At 42.7% G+C, this 21,250-nt stretch overlaps 3 protein-coding genes across 17 annotated transcripts in view; 1 reads left to right on the plus strand and 2 right to left on the minus strand.

Annotated features, from left to right (window-relative positions):
- The window catches only part of LOC119731963 (calcium-activated potassium channel subunit alpha-1-like), a 69,055-nt gene extending 65,801 nt beyond the window's left edge, over positions 1 to 3,254 (minus strand). For 9 of the 15 annotated variants that reach the window (XM_038205293.1, XM_038205291.1, XM_038205294.1 and 6 more), the window contains exon 1: positions 2,736 to 3,254. In XM_038205293.1, the coding sequence (XP_038061221.1) occupies positions 2,736 to 3,059 (324 nt within the window). In that variant the 5' untranslated portion in view covers positions 3,060 to 3,254. The remainder of the gene's footprint in view (positions 1 to 2,735) is intronic. The other 6 variants (XM_038205301.1, XM_038205296.1, XM_038205302.1 and 3 more) reach the window with 1 other exon arrangement.
- Positions 3,255 to 3,584: 330 nt separating this feature from the next.
- On the plus strand, positions 3,585 to 8,246 carry LOC119731966 (methionine aminopeptidase 1-like). The gene is made up of 10 exons (XM_038205304.1): positions 3,585 to 3,726; positions 4,444 to 4,578; positions 4,827 to 4,887; positions 5,122 to 5,213; positions 5,921 to 6,072; positions 6,278 to 6,348; positions 6,659 to 6,790; positions 7,004 to 7,147; positions 7,575 to 7,640; positions 7,894 to 8,246. Exons 1-10 carry the CDS (start codon positions 3,619 to 3,621, stop codon positions 8,058 to 8,060), a joined length of 1,128 nt encoding a protein of 375 aa, XP_038061232.1. The 5' UTR covers positions 3,585 to 3,618; the 3' UTR covers positions 8,061 to 8,246.
- An 871-nt stretch (positions 8,247 to 9,117) lies between these two features.
- On the minus strand, positions 9,118 to 20,502 carry LOC119732402 (alcohol dehydrogenase class-3-like). Its single transcript, XM_038205891.1, has 10 exons — positions 20,366 to 20,502; positions 18,852 to 18,953; positions 18,486 to 18,715; positions 17,500 to 17,632; positions 17,215 to 17,301; positions 16,860 to 16,989; positions 16,573 to 16,703; positions 11,325 to 11,460; positions 11,026 to 11,164; positions 9,118 to 9,982 (listed from the first exon to the last, which is right to left on the minus strand). Exons 1-10 carry the CDS (start codon positions 20,384 to 20,386, stop codon positions 9,955 to 9,957), a joined length of 1,137 nt encoding a protein of 378 aa, XP_038061819.1. The 5' UTR covers positions 20,387 to 20,502; the 3' UTR covers positions 9,118 to 9,954.
- Positions 20,503 to 21,250: the final 748 nt, after the last annotated feature.

The raw sequence follows: 21,250 nt of genomic DNA on the forward strand, positions 1-21,250 counted from the left end.
TGTTGAAAGCCGTTTTCGTATATGATATGAGAAATTCCATAAATATTATCTCAAATTTATTTTTCGAAATCGGTCAAATATCAGCACTGCGGCTATCTGTTCTTATGTGTTTCCTGTATTTTTTTTTAATAAGTTGTCAAATGCCGACTGCCATCCAGTTCAGGCTAGCAGATGTTAAAGTTATATTGAAAGTTATAATAATCCAATACTTAATTAATTTATTAGAAAATGCACATCCCTATTCAATACTAATTACAAAAACAGTTTACACTTCAAATGCTGATAACAAATCCCAACTGACCAGTAGATGTCTAAGCTTTATTTGCATAAATTCCAGACCAACAATAATATACTGTGTATTTTATCTCTTCTAAACAACCTTGAGACTATACAGATGAGGTTATAATGAACACTTCTAAACTTGGTATACATGTAGTCAGAAATATAGCCTACATGCAAGTCTCTTGCCTGTGAATATGTACAGTCATTTTAATTATACATGTAGGCCTACAGTAGCTTAATTTTTATTTGAGTACAAAGGCCTACTTTACACATATTATATGTACATGTACATCGCCAGGTTGGTTTTTTGTGTGTCAAATATGCACAGATCTCCATACTTTCTTTATGAAACACACTGTGCTTCAAGTCTGCTTTCCACGTTAACAATGGATTGACTGTATTCCAGATACAGTGCGTGAGCATTTTGCAAATTGTTATATTGTAATTGAAATTTCATTGGTCTAAAGGGGTAAAAACACGGTGAATTTTTATGTCGCCACTCCTTTTGTTTGATCAGTTACACGTACAGACAGTCAAAAATTTGTTCCGCTTCCCCTGCCATGCCTTTATACACAGGCTAGTCACCAGCAGTCAGATCATTTTTGAATATGCACCACTACAGTCCATCTGTTTTGAGGCGTGCGATCACACCCCCACACCATCACACACCTAAATGCTTCCTGAGAAGTGCGAATAATCGCACGCCTGAATCCCTATTTTTGAAAAATTAAAGTACGTCGGTGAAGAGAATATGGCTTTATTGTAAACCAAGATGAATATTTTGAAAAACAATACCAGATTGTTCAGTCCCACCTTGGACCACAGAATCACACGCCTAGAAAAATCACACGCCTAGAAAAATCACACGCCTAGAAAAATCACACGCCTAGAAAAATCCAGGTGTGCGTTTTCCACACACCTGTGATTTTCAAATCAGAAGGACTGCCACGACTAGTCAAATTCCACCAAAATACAAAAGCAGTTGCATGGCGGTAGGCGCAGCTGGCCAATCAATCTCCTGCAGTCAAACTCAAAGCATAGCTGTATGATCAGAGCATAGCTATACGTATCAGCAACAACCAGTCAATCCTGTTTTATGAAGGCAGGGAGCCCTCAACTGTTAAAAACAGTCACCCGATTTAGTTTGACTGCTGCGCTAGCCTTGTTGAAATAGACCTTTATTAAGCTGCCACCATTTCAGTCATGTTCCCTGTGTCCAATAACGGTACTGAATGATAATGTTTTCTGTGCAAAAAGGAACCAGACTATTTTTCTTCCAGCCTCGCTTTGGTTACGTTGATTTGAATGGGAATTTTTTTTTTTTTTTTCATTCTTAAATAGTACATTACACCATTTGTGTTCTTAATTTATCGGCACATTAGAATACTTGTTGATACAGGGCATGGTATTTTGGAAAGAATGTTGCACCCTGATGCCAAGTTTTGTCATCACATACACCTATCATCTCAATGGAGGTCAGTCATTGCAAAAATGTTAAAAGACATTAATCTGGGACTGCAAAGCATGTTCGAGTTCGTTAGGAAATACTTTGAAAATGTTCTTGACTCTCCATAGACTTTGTACACAACTGCTGAAGTGGCATCTGGATACAACATTCTTTCCGTTATTTTTTTTTTTTACAATGCAACCTTGGTTGCAATGCAACCAAGATGTAGCTGAAGATGCCGAATGTCCTCGGATGGTGTAAAAGAATACCACATCCCACATCATGTTACATAACTATTAAAAATATAAAGCTCAAAGTCAAACCCAAAACACTTAAACATGGCAGGTGAATATTTAAGAGACACAATCCATCACTCCAAAATTGGCTGTCATTGCTTTTGTGTTTCTCACGGTCTGATAAATTAATTTTAAAACACTTCCTTAGAAAAGTTTCACATTCAGTTAAGTGTAAATTAGTAAATATCCCGTTTGATAGTCGTTTGATTTTGTAGATACTGAACAACAAATATACACATATCTCAAGATGAAATATGCATGTTGAACCTTGAATAGGAACCAGCGTCCACCTGAAAATAAAGCGTCCTTTTCACACATGGAGGCAATTTTCTGTACATAAAACATTTCAATTGTACTCTTTGTAGAACAGCTAAATACATGAATTATTTACATGCTAAAATTTTATGTTTTTTATGATGATTAACAGGTCACTGAATTAATGCTTACAAACATTAAACAGACCATTATAAAATTATAAGTAACCCAGTTCATCCCTGTCACGCAAGCAGTTTTTGTTGCTAAAAAAAAGTTAAATGATTTACATGATGTACTGATGGAAACTTCCTATCACGCCTACACTATAGATAGATGCAAAATGGTTTAACTTCAAATACATTTTGAAGAGCTTGTGATGAAACTCAAAAGAGTTTAAATAAATGATATTAAATAGGACCTAGTTTTAAATTGAATGTAGCCAATCTTAAACTTACCAAGAATTTCCCAATCTTCGTCTGTGCCGATATCAGTGCCCCGGCCCAATCTTTGACAGCCGTCATCCAAGGCACCTCGATGTCCGGGCTCTTGCCGTTGAAGACCGGGCCATTGAAGCTCGGCGTCGGCGGCGACGCATCGTGCACGCGCCGCTTGCAGCTGATCAACACGATCAGACGGAACGCCAAAATCACCACCAGTCCGCCGAAAAAAGTGATCAAACTCGAGCTGAGAAACACGTACCAGTATCTCTCTCTACAGTCATCGGGTGGTATACAGTGTGTTTCTTCACACTGTTCTTCTGTTAGGTTGACATAAGACATGGTTGCGGAGAAAATTCGGGCTGTTTTCGGCTCACATTACGTTGGATTTCTGAATGCCAACATCTTTTTCACTGTCAGACTGTGTTTACGTTGCACACAACTTTGTTACTATACTGAACGTTGCTAGTTGCATGCACTTAACTTGCGATAGATGTGTGTGCATAGCGCGCATGCACATAGTACATACGTACCCTATAACAAACTTTCACTTTAATACTAGGTAGTCTTGGTTCAAGACGAGTTTTACACGCCTAGCATAGCAGCTGATAGAGGGCGCTATTGCCACTTTACGGCTCCGTCTTTTTCCGCCAAAATTTACGGTAGTACACATTCAGGTTGTGCTAGAAAAAGAAATTTCTCGAACCTATAGAATGCAGCATAATAATCATTGTGAATTATATATTTCAATAACATTTCACAAAGTATTAGTCATTTCTTCAAGTGCAACTTAATTTGGCATACCCCCACCATCTGACCATATACCAGCAACCACGCCCCACGCCGCGCGCCAAAGACTCGGCTGGCATAATTAGAGGGCGCTATTCACTCAACTAAAAACATGGCGAGCGAGAAAACGTGCATCACCGTTGGTTGCGAGAAGGGTTCCCGTTTGCAATGCCCAACTTGCATCAAACTGGGAATTCAGGGATCTTACTTCTGCTCCCAGGTGAGAAATATGTTTCCTCATTTATTCTGTGGTTTGGAAGGGCTGTGGTACTCGATAAGCTAGTGCTAGGGGATCGTAGGGCCCAGGCCTTATTCATGTTTAAATTTGCCATTGGCATTGCCAAGTTCAAGTTGTGTAAAGATTCTTGTTCTATACCACATACGGTACTGCATGGTACGGTGGGCCTACGGCTACGTCACAATCATTAGTACACCCCCCCCCCCCCCCCCCCAATCCTGTACTAGTACTGTATGGCACCGTAGTGTGGGCTTTGAAGTATCACTTTGCATGTACTGTTTCAACTTGAAGAGCTTAATTACAAGTTAGTTCAGCTAGTTGCGAGTAAATTGGATTTTGTTTTCGTATTAATCATGTTAATTGTTAGGCTAGTGAATTTTTTCCGTCGTCACAGATATGTTTGATTATAATTACACTGGTTTACTCTGTTAACTTTAAACATGTATTTAAAACGTTAGGAAACATGGAAACTTTCATTCAGCCTGTTTGTGGAAAAATATGACTATTCTTTACATGTTTTTTTTTTTTTTTGCAGCTTCAGATTACGAGATCAGCCCCCCAACTAAAAGACTTTCCTTGTCCTTAATTCAAACTTTAATATGCAGAACGGAACAAGGTAGCTTCCGAAATACATTGTCATACGAAAAATTAAACTTGTTTTCAGGCGGAACCTTTATTCCAACTTGTTTGACTTGACAGGAATGTTTCAAGGAGAACTGGGCAGATCACAAACAGGTTCATAAGAAGGAACGCATCAACCAGCAGCTGAATACAAAGATCTACAATCCATGGCCGGGGTATATGTTCACTGGCAAGCTGCGTCCATACCCTTTGGTAAGAATGGAATGGCCCAATAAGCCCAGCCCCCCCCCCCCCCCCCCCGATGTTTTGATCCAATCACGCTCGTGACCGTGCAACCAAATGTCAGAGGAAAGTCTGACTTAAATGTATTGAATATGGCTAGAGCATGTAGCGTGACATTGGGGAAATGCACATACATGTATTTGCCAAAGTTTTTCTGTGAAAATTTGTTCATGTGAAGATGATTATTCTGAATATTAAATTTTAATTCTAATTTACAGTCGGAATCTCGTACTGTTCCAGAAGGCATCGGGAGGCCAGATTATGCGGATCACCCTGAAGGTAATACCAAAAAGACACGATTGATCATTCCAGTCACAGATTCAAAATTTGAAAGCGGTTATCTTTAGGAAAAGACTTTGCAGGACAAAAAAACAATAATACAAGTGCTTTTATCCACTTTTTTCCACCTTATAAACAGTTGTTCTGTTGCAGCATTGTCCATTGAAAAAAAAATAAAACACAACAGTCCATCGATGGTTCATGTTCATGGATGGTTGGTATTTTTGTGATCAGGTTATCCAACGACTGAGATGGCAGTCAAAGGAAGCACTCAGATCCGATGTCTGACCGCCGAGGAGATTGAAGGTCTCAGGGTTGCATGCAGGGTAAGAACAAGACCCGTAAACATGGCGATATACATCACCATGTGTCGTTGCCATGTCTGGACATTTGAAAGCCTAGATAAAGGTATTCCATCTACAATCCCGAAGTTTAACCCTAACTCCCTAGCATGATTTACTAGGAACCATACCGATCCTGGCAAATTCCAATACCATATGGGAAACGGCACACACATATTTCTGACTTTCTGGAGGTGTGCCAGCCCAATGTAAAAGAGTTTAGGGGTACTGTACCCATCCTGACAGATTCCAACAAAACATGCCGTTGGGTTTTGATGGGTTGAGTACTGTTAGGGTTCAATAGAACACCTGCATTGTCCGTACTTACAATATGAGGTTATCCAAGAACTTCCACTGGCACAGGATCTGTCACTCCCAAGAAATTCGAGAAAAAAATGGACCCGATACGAACGTGTAGAATTTTGGTTTATTGGAATTTCTGAAAAGTCACGCATGGTCCCCCGAATCCTTTGCATGCAAAACATTAGGAGCCCTCCGAGGTAACCGTTCCCTCCATTCAGCGCATGCAATTCACAGAGCAATCTATTTGCCTGTTTCTGACAGCTACATGTACATTTCCGTAAGTTTTTTTGCCTTGTTGTCCCTTGCCTTTGATCTTGTTTTCCAGCCGGTAAATTGTATCAACAGACTTTTGTGAACTGATACTCTTGTCTTTTTCTTCTTTTCTCTAGCTTGGCAGGGAGGTGTTAGACATAGCCGCAGCCATGGTCAAGCCGGGCGTCACCACCGATGAAATCGACGAAGCCGTCCACAAGGCGTCTGTAGAGAGAAACTGCTACCCGTCGCCTCTCAACTATCATAAATTTCCCAAGTCATGTTGCACGTAAGTTCCTTTAATTCTTTTTTTGTTCGGCAGCAAGCAGTACACTACAGTCAGAAAAAAGTAACGAGTTATCAATGGCAAGATTTCCACTGGTTGAACTCTCTGATTACAGAATTAATTGTCGTAATGAGACTGAGTCAAAAAATGTAACAAGAAATTTGCTACCACTGCTTAGTCGATTAAATTGTTGGTTATCTCTCCTTAGGTCCGTAAATGAGGTTATATGTCACGGCATACCCGACAAGCGACCCATGGAGGACGGAGACATCATGAATGGTAACTATAATCTTTTTCAAAATTCCTTCTCTGTGACTTTGATTAAATATAAAAACCACAAATAAATGCAGACAAACTTTACCTCCAGGGCACTAACGCACTGAAAGTTAAAGTTTAAAACGTTTAAAATCCAGCAAAAATGAATACAACAGAATTTACAAAAAAAATCTTAACATTTGCATCTCACTCCAAAGGTGGCCGGCATTAGCTTTTCGATTTTTCTTCCAAAAGCAATTTCAATATAGTTAGATGAATGTCAAGTAATAGGTGAATGAAATTTTCTCTGACAATATTTTGTTTTGTTTTGCAGTTGACATCACCGTTTACCACAATGGTTTCCATGGCGATCTGAACGAGACGTTCTTTGTTGGCAATGTCGACGAGAAGTCTAAAGAGTTGGTGTCTGTCACGCATCGGTGTCTAGAGTTAGCAATTGAAGCAGGTGATTTGTCAAAAATTTAACAAAGCTCTGTGTTGCCAATATACTCCAATCAAAGAATGCAAAGCATTCATGTTTAAAGTTCATGTTAGATGAACTTACAAACACATGTAGTTGTGAGTATAATGAACTTCAGTTGGTACAAAAGGTGCTGGACAGTTGAGTGGTAAATTACATTTATTTAAACCTTCTTTCATATTTTGTATACCATTACAGTCAGGCCAGGTGTCCGCTACAGAGAGCTCGGAGACATCATACAGAAACACGCTCAGGCGAACAAGTACTCGGTGGTTCGGACGTACTGCGGTCACGGCATTCATAGGTTATTCCACACCGCACCGAGCGTACCTCACTATGCAAGTAAGTAGACTGGTGCCTCAGTGATCGCAAGCATCTCTGAAGTTTATTGTAGTCAAGAAACAAGACAAGCTTAGTAAAGCTGGTCCCAGAGTGCACAGCATTCTATTCAATGGATTCAGAATGGCTTTTCACTGCATCTGGTGTACACAGCGAGCCGGATTTAGCCCATTACAGGGTAATCCTATACAATAGCACTGCCCAACAACATGCTGGCCCTCTGGGACCGGCACAAAAAAATTCGAAAAAAGGTGGTCATTGCACCACTGATTTACTACCGTTATAAAATAGCTAGTCGGTGTAGGTCATAGCATACCCAACACGTTCTTGTATAATACTGTGATAATTTGTTTTGTACACAAACTGTCCAAGCCGACAGGTTTTCAGTTTTAGTTGTCGAGGTTTCATTTTATTTAATATTTTCTCCCAGAAAACAAGGCTACGGGTGTGATGAAACCGGGACATGCATTCACCATTGAACCAATGATATGTGAAGGTAAATTACAGTAACTACATAAAAATCATGCCTTTAACTTCTTTCCAATTTCCAATGTTCCTTTAGACTAAACCAAAATTACAAGCCATAACGGGGATGTTACCACCGCGTGCATGTCGCACACGTTCTGAAAATGGCATGCGAATATGTTTACGCATAAGTGATGTCTTCTAATATAATTTTTCATGATTTGTCTGTACACATGCTGACCACATCTGTACTTTTTTTGTTCCCCTTGCCCATTCTGGAACAGGTTCCTGGAGGGACGTGACCTGGCCAGACAACTGGACAGCGGTCACTCAGGACGGCAAACGGTCAGCCCAGTTTGAGCACACGCTACTGGTCACCCAGACGGGATGCCAGATCCTTACGGCGCGGCCCGAACCCAACAGACAGCCACATTTTATGGATCAGATGTAGAAACTAAAAATATCTACCGAACTTGCAACTGTAACCTAGGACAGTACAATGTTGATTTGAAAGGTGTTGTGTAGTGCTATGTAGTTCGTACAACACTAAAGCCGGTTCATACTTCACGCGAAAGCGAAAGTATGAACCGGGCTTAAGATCCTTGTTTTCATTTATATGGACATGTGGGTCATTCCAGCATTACGTAATGTCCGTGACGAAGCTTTTAAGAGCTCAGTGAATAAACCTGAAAATGTACTTTTCAAATTGTATACATCCATAATCTAGTAATGGTCAAGGAGACTACAGACTAGGAGTTTTGGATCATTTCTCTGCATCATTAATAAGATCTCGTGGTTTAATTTGGGGCGTAGCAGTTCCTTCCTTGCCTTCCACCGCTGTGGCCTCGGGTTCGATTCTTGCCCAGGTCCAAATGTGGATTGGGTTTTTTCCCCAGAATATTCTTCTGGGGTTTTCCTCCGACCTCTAAAACTGTAATTTCTTCTCACTGTATGGCCAAAAAAAAAAAGTCTCCGGTTTCTGGTATGGAGCTTGTCCAAAAAGTGGTGCGGCGACGCGGCTTTTTTTTTTTTTTTACCTGACTTTTTTGCTTCAAATGTCGGCTGATGACTGCAAATGGTGCCCGACTAAACTTAGTGCAAATATATGGGAGTCCAGAGAGGCCACATAAAGCTTATTCTCGATCATAACCCCATCTAAAAACACGTTAAAATTGTGCAGCAGCAGGATTCCAGTCAAACCAGTGAGTTTGGCGGTTTTGAGACATCATCTTTCATTGAAAAAAAACTTTTTCATTTTGCCGACGCGCATGGCTACGGCGACGCGCGCGCATACCAGAAACCGGAGACTTTTTTTTTTGGCCTATGCTCTCTAAAGGTTTCTTCAGGCTTGCGAGCTACAGTGCCCAGGGGGCGCTTTTGAGGAATCCTTGGTTTCATTACCAGAAATAATTAATAATAATAATTGGCTGTGTCACGAACATTACACTTCCTTTCATAATGCTGAAATTGCCCACGTGTAAGAACAATTGAATCGAGCTACACATTAATTCAACTTTTTTGTGCTTGTTTATTGTGAACAATTTAAGTCCTACCACTGCACATTAATCTGTCACATTTTTAAACAAAAAGTCTGCGTTCACAAGCCTGTCCAATTGCCTGTCCAATAGCCTCAAAAGGCTTGCTTGCAGCAACTTTATGATAGGCTTGGCATGTTGAATGAACGTCCAACTGAAGACCATCAACTTACCAACAAACGTCACGAAACTACTAGGTAATTTATCTGATCTTTTCAATAAAACAATTTTTCTCTCCATGATAATCACAAAACTTAACTTAAAGGAAAAGAGTACGCCATTAAATGACTTAAGAATATGAAGTACAAAATCACTGCACTTGAATCCAATCTTTGATATAGAATCCCAAAACGTTAAGTATATAAGAAAAAAACTGGCATGTATTTTCACTATCAATAAAATTATCTGAATCATTTGGTAACGAAAACGTGTTATACTGATTCTGTTTTCTCAGTTTTGTTTAAATATTTACTTATTTTCAAACTACCTTTATCATTTTTCAAAGCACCCTTCTAAAAAGATTTCTTCAAGAAAGGAGACTAACAAAACAAAAAATATATTTATCTAGCACCCCTTGAACAAAGATATTGATTAATTGGCGAACCGCCAACATAGGGCTTGATAGCTCGGTTGGTAAGAGCACTGGAACGGTTATCCTGAGGTCGCAGGTTCATGCCCCGCTCCAGTCAATTCCTTTGTTCAACTTTTCAAAACTAAAAATAAACAGATACATTTATTATCCATTTCTAAAATGGAATACCTGTGCTGCATCTCCATTCGTCTGGAGAAACCGAAGCTTCCATGGAGCTCTTAGTTGAAATGAACGATGGCACGGATGCTATGAACAAAGTGAAATAGTGAATTTGCATTAATTTACTGGAGTATTTGAGTGATTAGAAAACAAAAACGTTCCATTTGGCCTATAGACCTGGTTCCTGTTGTAAGATCGAATTGGTGAGAATCCCTTTCGCATGATCATTGTTGGCAACTTGGCATACAATTTGTGCGAGTCCAGAAATTTTCGAGATCTGAAGGTACTATCCTAAGTAAGGTCAGTTGTATAGCTTGTGAGTTGACTTGGGACCTGATGACTTTTGACAGACTTTTGAGGACTTGTGATGGGCTCGACAATAACATGTGCAGCCTGTGTCCGAAATGGGCAAGGTACTTATTTGATTGGAGGTAAGGCTAGGTTTGGCTTTGGCTTTGGCTTTGGCTTTGGCTTTGGCTTTGGCTTTGGCTTTGGGTTTGGCTTTGGGTTTGGCTATTGAGAATCCCTTTCGCATGATCATTGTTGGCAACTTGGACGAATTTGCCAACTTTGGCTTTGGCTTTGGCTTTGGCTTTGGGTTTGGCTTTGCCAAATTTGGCTTTGGCTTTGGCTTTGGGTTTGGCTTTGGCATTGGGTTTGGCATTGGGTTTGGCTTTGGGTTTGGCTTTGGGTTTGGCTTTGGGTTTGGCTATTGAGAATCCCTTTCGCATGATCATTGTTGGCAACTTGGACGAATTTGCCAAATTTGGCTTTGGCTTTGGCTTTGGGTTTGGCTTTGCCAAATTTGGCTTTGGCTTTGGCTTTGGGTTTGGCTTTGGCTTTGGCATTGGGTTTGGCATTGGGTTTGGCTTTGGCTTTGGCTTTGGGTTTGGCTTTGGGTTTGGCTTTGGCATTGGGTTTGGCTTTGGCTTTGGCTTTGGGTTTGGCTTTGGCTTTGGCATTGGGTTTGGCATTGGGTTTGGGTTTGGCTTTGGGTTTGGGTTTGGGTAATGTAATTGTAATGGACGAAGACCTAGACAATAGTTCTAGGCATGACATTAAAATATGGCCTCAGTGGGTATTCACCAACATTAACAGCTGTCCATCTGAAGAATCAAAGCACAACTCACCTTTTGCCAGCGTGGAGCAGGTCGAATGCCTCGTTGATTTTGTCGAAGTTGACGTGGTGGGTGATGAACTCATCGACTTTGACCTTGCCAGAAAGGTAGTCCTCTACCAGCTGAGGAACACCGTCGCGACTCTTGTACCCTGTGTTTCAAAGATGGACATTGTGAAGAATATTTACAAAGTTTCAATTGAATTCGGTAACGGCATTCAAGCGTTCACCCAACTGTCTTTGACTATTGAGGGGGTACTGGGCACAGGATTCATGCTTGGATTTCAGTATAACACTCTTCGTGAAACATACCTCCAAAGGCAGTCCCCTTCCAGACCCGGCCCGTGACCAGCTGAAAGGGACGGGTGGATATCTCCTGCCCTGCCCCAGCAACACCGATGATGATGGATTCTCCCCAACCCTTGTGGCAGGATTCAAGGGCCTCACGCTGAAAATAAAACGCAGGCAAGGTACTTATTTGATTGGAGGTAAGGCCTATGGGTATGGGTATGGGTTTGGGTTTGGGTTTGGGTGTGGGTTTGGGTTTGGCTTTGGCTTTGGCTTTGGCTTTGGCTTTGGGTATTGGTATGGGTATGGGTTTGGCTTTGGCTTTGGCTTTGGGTTTGGCTTTGGCTTTGGCTTTGGCTTTGGCTTTGGCTTTGGCTTGGGGTTTGGCATTGGGTTTGGCTTTGGCTTTGGCTTTGGCTTTGGCCGGTTTGGCTTTGGCTTTGGCTTTGGCTTTGGCTTTGGGTTTGGGTTTGGCTTGGGCTTTGGGTTTGGCTTTGGGTTTTCTACAACACCGCCACGTGCTGTGGGCAGCATACTGCGTGCAAGGCGATTCCCTATAACCACGTGCATTCGACACGATTGAACAGGCGATGGAAAACTTTTGGGGGAATTGGCCTCACGCTGAAAATAAAACGCAGGCAAGGTACTTATTTGAAGACGTATGGGTATGGGTATTGGTATGGGTATGGGTTTGGCTTTGGCTTTGGCTTTGGCTTTGGCTTTGGGTTTGGGTTTGGCTTTGGCTTGGGGTTTGGCATTGGGTTTGGGTTTGGCTTTGGCTTTGGCTTTGGCTTTGGGTTTGGCTTTTGCTTTGGCTTTGGCATTGGGTTTGGGTTTGGCTTTGGCTTTGGCTTTGGCTTTGGCCGGTTTGGCTTTGGCTTTGGCTTTGGCTTTGGCTTTGGCTTTGGGTTTGGGTTTGGGTTTGGCTTGGGCTTTGGGTTTGGCTTTGGGTTTTCTACAACACCGCCATGTACTGTGGGCAGCATACTGCGTGCAAGGCGATTCCCTATAACCACGTGCATTCGACACGATTGAACAGGCGATGGAAAACTTTTGGGGGAATTGGCCTCACGCTGAAAATAAAACGCAGGCAAGGTACTTATTTGATTGAAGGTAAGACGTATGGGTATGGGTATTGGTATGGGTATGGGTTTGGGTTTGGCTTTGGCTTTGGGTTTGGGTTTGGCTTTGGCTTGGGGTTTGGCATTGGGTTTGGGTTTGGCTTTGGGTTTGGCTTTGGATTTGGGTTTGGCTTTTGGCATTGGCTTTGGCTTTGGGTTTGGCTTTGGCTTGGGGTTTGGCATTGGGTTTGGGTTTGGCTTTGGGTTTGGCTTTGGCTTTGGCATTGGGTTTGGGTTTGGGTTTGGCTTTGGCTTTGGATTTGGGTTTGGCTTTGGCATTGGCTTTGGCTTTGGGTTTGGCTTTGGCTTGGGGTTTGGCATTGGGTTTGGCTTTGGCTTTGGCTTTGGCTTTGGCTTTGGATTTGGGTTTGGCTTTTGGCATTGGCTTTGGCTTCGGGTTTGGCTTTGGCTTGGGGTTTGGCATTGGGTTTGGCTTTGGCTTGGGGTTTGGGTTTGGGTTTGGGTTTGGCTTTGGGTTTGGCTTTGGCTTTGTCATTGGCTTTGGCTTGGGGTTTGGCATTGGGTTTGGGTTTGGCTTTGGGTTTGGGTTTGGGTTTGGGTTTGGCTTTGGCTTTGGCTTTGGCTTTGGCTTTGGCTTTTGGTTTGGGTTTGGCTTTGGGTTTGGCTTTGGGTTTTCTACAACACCGCCACGTGCTGTGGGCAGCATACTGCGTGCAAGGCGATTCCCTATAACCACGTGCATTCGACACGATTGAACAGGCGATGGAAACTTTTGGGGGAATTGGCCTCACGCTGAAAATAAAACGCAGGCAAGGTACTTATTTGATTGATGGGTATGGGTATGGGTTTGGGTTTGGCTTTGGCTTTGGCTTTGGCTTTGGGTTTGGGTTTGGCTTTGGGTTTGGCTTTGGCTTTGGCTTTGGCTTTGGCTTTGGCTTTGGCTTTGGCTTGGGGTTTGGCATTGGGTTTGGCTTTGGCTTTGGCTTTGGGTTTGGCTTTGGCTTTGGCTTTGGCTTTGGCTTTGGGTTTGGGTTTGGCTTTGGGTTTGGCTTTGGCTTTGTCACTGGCTTTGGCTTGGGGTTTGGCATTGGGTTTGGGTTTGGGTTTGGGTTTGGCTTTGGCTTTGGCTTTGGGTTTGGGTTTGGCTTTGGCTTTGGCATTGGGTTTGGGTTTGGGTTTAGGTTTGGGTTTGGCTTTGGCTTTGGATTTGGGTTTGGGTTTGGCATTGGCTTTGGCTTTGGCTTTGGGTTTGGCTTTGGCTTGGGGTTTGGGTTTGGCTTTTGGTTTGGCTTTGGCTTTGGCTTTGGGTTTGGCTTTTGGTTTGGGTTTGGCTTTGGGTTTGGCTTTGGGTTTTCTACAACACCGCCACGTGCTGTGGGCAGCATACTGCGTGCAAGGCGATTCCCTATAACCACGTGCATTCGACACGATTGAACAGGCGATGGAAACTTTTGGGGGAATTGGCCTCACGCTGAAAATAAAACGCAGGCAAGGTACTTATTTGATTGATGGGTATGGGTATGGGTTTGGGTTTGGCTTTGGCTTTGGCTTTGGGTTTGGGTTTGGCTTTGGGTTTGGCTTTGGCTTTGGCTTGGGGTTTGGCATTGGGTTTGGCTTTGGCTTTGGCTTTGGGTTTGGCTTTGGCTTTGGCTTTGGCTTTGGCTTTGGCTTTGGGTTTGGCTTTGGGTTTGGCTTTGGCTTTGTCATTGGCTTTGGCTTGGGGTTTGGCATTGGGTTTGGGTTTGGGTTTGGGTTTGGCTTTGGCTTTGGCTTTGGGTTTGGGTTTGGCTTTGGCTTTGGCTTTGGCATTGGGTTTGGGTTTGGGTTTGGGTTTGGGTTTGGCTTTGGCTTTGGATTTGGGTTTGGCTTTGGCATTGGCTTTGGCTTTGGCTTTGGGTTTGGCTTTGGCTTGGGGTTTGGGTTTGGCTTTTGGTTTGGCTTTGGCTTTGGCTTTGGGTTTGGCTTTTGGTTTGGGTTTGGCTTTGGGTTTGGCTTTGGGTTTTCTACAACACCGCCATGTGCTGTGGGCAGCATACTGCGTGCAAGGCGATTCCCTATAACCACGTGCATTCGACACGATTGAACAGGCGATGGAAAACTTTTGGGGGAATTGGCCTCACGCTGAAAATAAAACGCAGGCAAGGTACTTATTTGATTGGAGGTAAGGCGTATGGGTATGGGTATGGCTTTGGCTTTGGCTTTGTCATTGGCTTTGGCATTGGGTTTGGGTTTGGGTTTGGGTTTGGCTTTGGGTTTGGCTTTGGCTTTGGCTTTGGATTTGGGTTTGGCTTTGGCATTGGCTTTGGGTTTGGCTTTGGCTTGGGGTTTGGGTTTGGGTTTGGCTTTTCGTTTGGGTTTGGCTTTGGGTTTGGCTTTGGGTTTTCTACAACACTGCCACGTGCTGTGGGCAGTATACTGCGTGCAAGGCGATTCCCTATAACCACGTGCATTCGACACGATTGAACAGGCGATGGAAAACTTTTGGGGGAATTGGCCTCACGCTGAAAATAAAACGCAGGCAAGGTACTTATTTGATTGGAGGTAAGGCGTATGGGTATGGGTATGGCTTTGGCTTTGGCTTTGTCATTGGCTTTGGCATTGGGTTTGGGTTTGGGTTTGGGTTTGGCTTTGGCTTTGGCTTTGGCTTTGGCTTTGGGTTTGGGTTTGGGTTTGGCTTTGGGTTTGGGTTTGGGTTTGGCTTTGGCTTGGGGTTTGGCATTAGGTTTGGGTTTGGGTTTGGCTTTGGGTTTGGCGTTGGGTTTTCTACAACATGCCACGTGCTGTGGGCAGCATACTGCGTGCAAGGCGATTCCCTATAACCACGTGCATTCGACACGATTGAACAGGCGATGGAAAACTTTTGGGGGAATTGGCTTCACGCTGAAAATTAAACGGGTTTGGCTTTGGGTTTGGGTTTGGCTTTGGCTTTGGCTTTGGCATTGGGTTTGGGTTTGGCTTTGGGTTTGGCTTTGGGTTTGGCATACTGCGTGCAAGGCGATTCCCTATAACCACGTGCATTCGACACGATTGAACAGGCGATGGAAAACTTTTGGGGGAATTGGCTTCGCTGTATCAGTGTAATGTACCGCTTCTTGTGCGACCCTGTGCGAGCAGTACGTCCTCAAAATAAGTACATGAAAACGGAAAATACAAAGGCCCACACAGAAAAAAGAAATCAAGTTCTTTGCATGAGATTGCAAAGGTCTTCTACATCGATGTTGGCATGCCATTTTCGCGATGTCAATAGCCGATCCAGTAAGCCCCTCCCACTGCGCACGTGGGCAACTTAATACGTGTTCCTCTCCAATGCCACACTGCATTTTCCTATGCTGCACACATGTACATGTAACACCAACGCGCGGGGAAACTTGCCAGGATCGCATCGGGGAAAACAGCGGCGGTTTTCATTTGAAAATAGGGATTGTAAGTACCGGTAGGACAACAACAAACAAAAATACGGACGGAAACGTTACTACTCATGCTAGAGGTTTGATATGAAAAGGTGTCAGGAAGTGTTTTGTGAAGACATGAAAGACAAAATGTCTTGTTTATCTTGTCGGAAGCATCAGCGATTGGTGTTGCAGTCTGGCGTTAAAAAATGGGTTGGCTTTACTGCAAGCACTCCCAAAGCAGAAGTAATATATGTATGGCATTATTGCTTGGCATATATACAAGCTACTTTTATGGGGTTTTTTGGCAGCAACTTGAAACTTAACTTTGAGAATACACTTTTGTTGTTAAAAAAAAGTTTTTTTTCCCACCTTTTTATTTCATTGCATATCACCACCGAATATTCTTATTCGAAAATAAATATTCGATTATCGATCGAATATTCGAATATTCGAATATTCGGCACAGCCCTATGGGATGGGTTGGGTTGGGTTGGGTTGGGTTGGGCTGGGCTGGGCTGGGCTGGGTTGGGTTGCACTGGTTGGGCTGGGTTTGGGTTGGGGTTGGGTTTGACTGGATTAGGCTAGGCTGGGCTGGGTTGGGGTGGGGTGCGCTGAGCTAGGCTGAACTGAGCTGGGTTTGGTTGGGTTTGGTTGGGCTGCCGGGGTTAGGTCTGATCATGGAGCTATGTTAGGACTGTACTCAGCTGGACTGAGCTCAGCTATATTGCAGTTAGTTGGCTATACATTTCGGGTTAAACAGGATTGGGATGAATAAATATTAAAAGATCATCTCCTTACCATAGTCTTGACATTCCCAATGCACTCAAATGTATAATCCAGTCCACCATCGGTCATCTCACTGAGTACTTGGGGCATGGGCTTGTCAAAGTTCTTAGGATTGACAAAATCCGTGGCTCCGAACTGCTTGGCTACAAAAACGAAAAAAACAAAATGTAGTATTTGAAATTTGATACCGTCATAAATTCATGAATCAAGTTCATATATTTGTGAATCACTTGTGATGTATCTGTGATCCTTCGCAAGAACCTCGACTACAACGCAGTCTACTGAACATGGTCTCTTACCCAAAGCGTCCTTGTCAGGATTGATGTCAATTCCAATGATCTTAGTGGCCCCGGCAGCCTTGCATCCCATGATAACAGCCAGGCCAACGCAGCCTAGCCCCCAGACCGCACAGGTAGACCCAGGCTCCACCTGCAGAAGGAACCACAGCCCCCCAAAAAATTCACATTCAGTCTTGTGTTTGTAAACTCACTGCTATAGGCTAATCCGGTGTTACTCCAAGACAGTGCCATCTCACAAGCATGTCACACACGTTCTTAACTTGAGCCTGCTTATAAGTTGAAAACCTTATAGGTTGAAGGCACCTTGAGTGAGTGCAAACCAACTGCGCGAAGAATTTTCTTAATTTTATTTTACCTTAGCAGTGTTCAGTGCAGCACCATATCCTGTGCTGATACCACATCCAAGCAGGCACACTTTATCCAATGGGGCCTTCTCATTAACCTGAAAAAAAATATACAATAAACTAAATTATTTACAAGCTAATCCTTTCCATACAGGGTAAAAGGATACATGTGCTATGGCTGTTTTAATTGCAAATATGAATTCCTTTCTATTTACAATGCCAAATTCCATCTTCTGTATTTACGGCACCCTAAACTGGACAAAATCTTACTGCAGCGCGAGAAGAAATTGACATACCTTGGCCACAGATATCTCAGGCAGCACGGTGTACTCGCTGAAGGTGGAAGTGCCCATAAAGTGGGCCACTTCTTTGCCCTTGCAGGTGAAGCGGCTGGTCCCATCAGGCATCACACCCTTACCCTGGGTCAACCTGGAAGCCAACAAAAACTGTCAGACTGGTTTATCATTTTCGTTGCATTCAGACAAAGGAAGACTATATCCAAAATGCACAATTTCTCATTTAGACGCTAGAAAGATTCCACTTTGGGAATTCAAACACACATAACTTCAAGACAATGACATAAGTTTACATGTTGCTCGAATTTATAAAAATTACTTGTTCACAATCTTTTGATTTTGGGATTAGAGCATCAGAAATTGCCTGTTATTAAATATAAGATACATCTTGCGAAGTATATTTTTTGGTGCTTGGGTGCTACCTTTAAAAACGTGTGAAAGTTCAAACAAATTTCTATGAATTTAAGATCTTTCATTTATCCTGGCATTTAAACAAGATCAGAAAATTTGTATCTGCTTTAGTTTCAAAATAAAACTATCAGGAAATTGGCCAGCTTCAGTAGGGAGGTGAATCGCTATCTGGGCGACAAGCCCTCAGCAGTCTCTATTAGTCAATAATGTTTCTTGCTGTTAAGGCCCAGATATGCCTTGTGTAAAAATATATATGTAAAATTTTAAAAATACATATTTAAAAAAAAAAATTTAAAAATACATATTTAAAAAAAAAGGATTTATATTTTATTGAACTGTACATTTCACAAAAATAAGAGAGGGACATCATTTTTTGAAAACGGGAAATTGAAATAAGTCTGTGTTTCAAGACTTTGGCTATGGGCTAGCAGTAATGTACCTATGGAAATGTCCACTTCCATGTGCGATTGCTAGCCACAGCCATCTAGCCACAGCCAAAAATATCATCTTATAATAGCCACAGCCAATTAATATGGATACGGCTCAATTTGAAAAGATGAACCAGTTACACGTACCTGATTTTCTGACAAAGATTGGTCTTGGGGCTCTTGCAGAACTTGCACTCCCGACACTGGGGGACGTACATGGGTACCACGTGGTCCCCGACGGCCAAGGACGTCACCCCGGGGCCCACGCTCTCGACGATCCCCCCTCCCTCGTGACCCAAGATGCAGGGGAACTTGCCCTCGGGGTCAATGCCGCTCAGGGTGTAGGCATCGGTGTGGCAGACGCCCGTCGCCAAAATCTATGAAAAGAAGATTGCATTTTAAAAAAGGTAAGTAAAGTCCGAGATATCTTACAAAATCGACCCATCACACAACAACACTTCAAGTTTCATGAATTCATCATTGAATAAATACAATGTTATGTGATGTACTCACCTTGACTCGGACTTCTCCATCCTTGGGCACGCCCACTTCCACCTCCTCAATACTCAATGGCTTGCCCGCCTCCCAGGCAACAGCTGCCCTGCACTTGATTGGCTGCAAAAAAATGAAAATAATTACCACGGCATAACTCATGAATATTTGATAAGGTTTAGACTTTGTTCACTCATAATGCAAAACTAATATGCATTTCTCCTAGCTGGAGTTACCCAGCCCTGACTTTTATCATTGGGTTGTCTATTAGGGCTGGAGCGAATTTTTCTCGTAACTTGTAGTATAGGCAAAAAATTATGGAAAATGTTCAATTTTGTCCCCGTTACACACTAATTGCAACAGCAAAACACACTAATTGCAACTGCAACTCACCCCAAACTTGCCTGGAATAACCATTACACAGGTCCTTGAAGTAAAAAACGATCCACGATGAAGATTCAGCCTACAATTGCAATGAAAACAGGAGGAATAACTGCTAACTTGACAACCTTGCTGGATCGGCCAGGACCGCAATTGGTTTGTGCACAAAAAAAATTGTGTACAATGAATGGCGGTCGATTAACAGGCACAGAGAGCGATCGCTGTCAACTACTCGTTTTTGCCGGCTGCGCTGGCTGTTGGCGCATGACGTCACGCGGAAGCGTAACACCCGATGACTGTTTCATGCACTAATATAAGGTTTACCACTCGCATCACAGCTTTGGTACTGGAACCGCAACCAATAGTGCATGAAACAGTCATCGGGTGTTACGCTTCCGCGTGACGTCATGCGCCAACAGCCAGCAAAACCGAGTAGTTGACAGCGATCGCTCTCTGTGCCTGTTAATCGACCGCCATTCATTGTACACAATTTTTTTTGTGCACAAACCAATTGCGGTCCTGGCCGATCCAGCAAGGTTGTCAAGTTAGCGGTTATTCCTCCTGTTTTCACTGCAATCGTAGGCTGAATCTTCATCGTGGATCGTTTTTTACTTCAAGGACCTGTGTAATGGTTATTCCAGGCAAGTTTGGGGTGAGTTGCAGTTGCAATTAGTGTGTAACGGGGACAAAATTGAACATTTTCCAAAAAATTTTGCCTATACTACAAGTTACGAGAAAAATTCGCTCCAGCCCTAATAGACAACCCAATGATAAAACTCAGGGCTGGGTAACTCCAGCTACATTTCTCCAGAAAATTCAACAAGTTCACAGACAATTTTATACTACTAGTAGTACTAGAGATTTCAGCAACCTAGCTTTTCTGTGATATTCAATCATATTTAGACAATTCAAGTATTTTATAAAAAAAGTCACTGAATTTAAATAACAAAACGCATAGTGAGGGCGCCCTGCGCAAGCCCCATTATTGAGCACTTGCATGACTTGCAGTTGCAATCTGCTCTTGAACTTTGATTAGTTTAAATAAAGTTTAAGAAGATTAATGTGGCCTTTGGGTGGGCAGTTACTAAGTGCATTTTACCTCTTGAAAACTCTGGCTGTGGAAAAAGCCAAAAAACTAAATAATTGTGACTTACTTTACCAGTAGTTTCTGCCATTGTAGTTAGTTAGTAGGAACTGGAGAGTATCTGCTGAAGAAGACCCGGGAAATACCTTACGTCATTGACTGCCCGCGTGGCCATGTGCGAGCGCAGCGTAAGAGGTTGTGAAGGTGTAGTTCATGTACAGGGATAGGTTGCTCCTTCCCACTCGTACCCACGGCCACTGCCTTATCGCAGTCATTTTTGAAACCTCGGATTCGTTTCGCCTCCGGCTTAAGGAGATTTTAGGATCTCAACTTTGGGGACTCCAGCAAAATTTTGGAGCCTTCTGTGATTCAGGAACATGTAATTCTATGATGTGAGGCCTAATATTAGAATATTTCCATATAGTTTGCTTCCCAGTAATTCGAAATTTGGTGATAGAGCCGAAGACGAAGACGACCCGAATGTTTCGAATATTGAACACGTGGGTCCGAAGGTCGGAACTGGACATCTGACGCTAGATGGCGCTGTTTGGGCAAGATGATTTTAAATTTAGCCAGTGCGAACACTCCCCCCCCCCCCCCTTCACACATACATGTTTGCAAAAATCCGCATTTTGTTCCCCATTTCGGCTGCTTCAACCTTTTGTTACCATGATTTACCGTATTTCTACTGTCTATGGGCGATACCAAACTGAAAACAGGGTGGATGAAGTTATTTTAAGCACGTCATGTGTAATGAATATTTTCAGAAGCTCTTTTATAAATCGATTTCACTTTGTTAAATCCTTTTTATTCAATTTAAAAAAAAAATACAAACATTTTCAGTATTTTTTTTTCTCAAGGACCTGAATCATTGCATATTATGGCAATGGAGTTATTTTTGAAGTCAGATATCAGCTGATCGACCACACGCACAGCTCATGCACATTCATTTCTT

Source organism: Patiria miniata, unplaced genomic scaffold, assembly GCF_015706575.1.
Source record: "Patiria miniata isolate m_02_andy unplaced genomic scaffold, ASM1570657v1 HiC_scaffold_24, whole genome shotgun sequence".
Lineage (NCBI taxonomy): Eukaryota > Metazoa > Echinodermata > Asteroidea > Valvatida > Asterinidae > Patiria > Patiria miniata.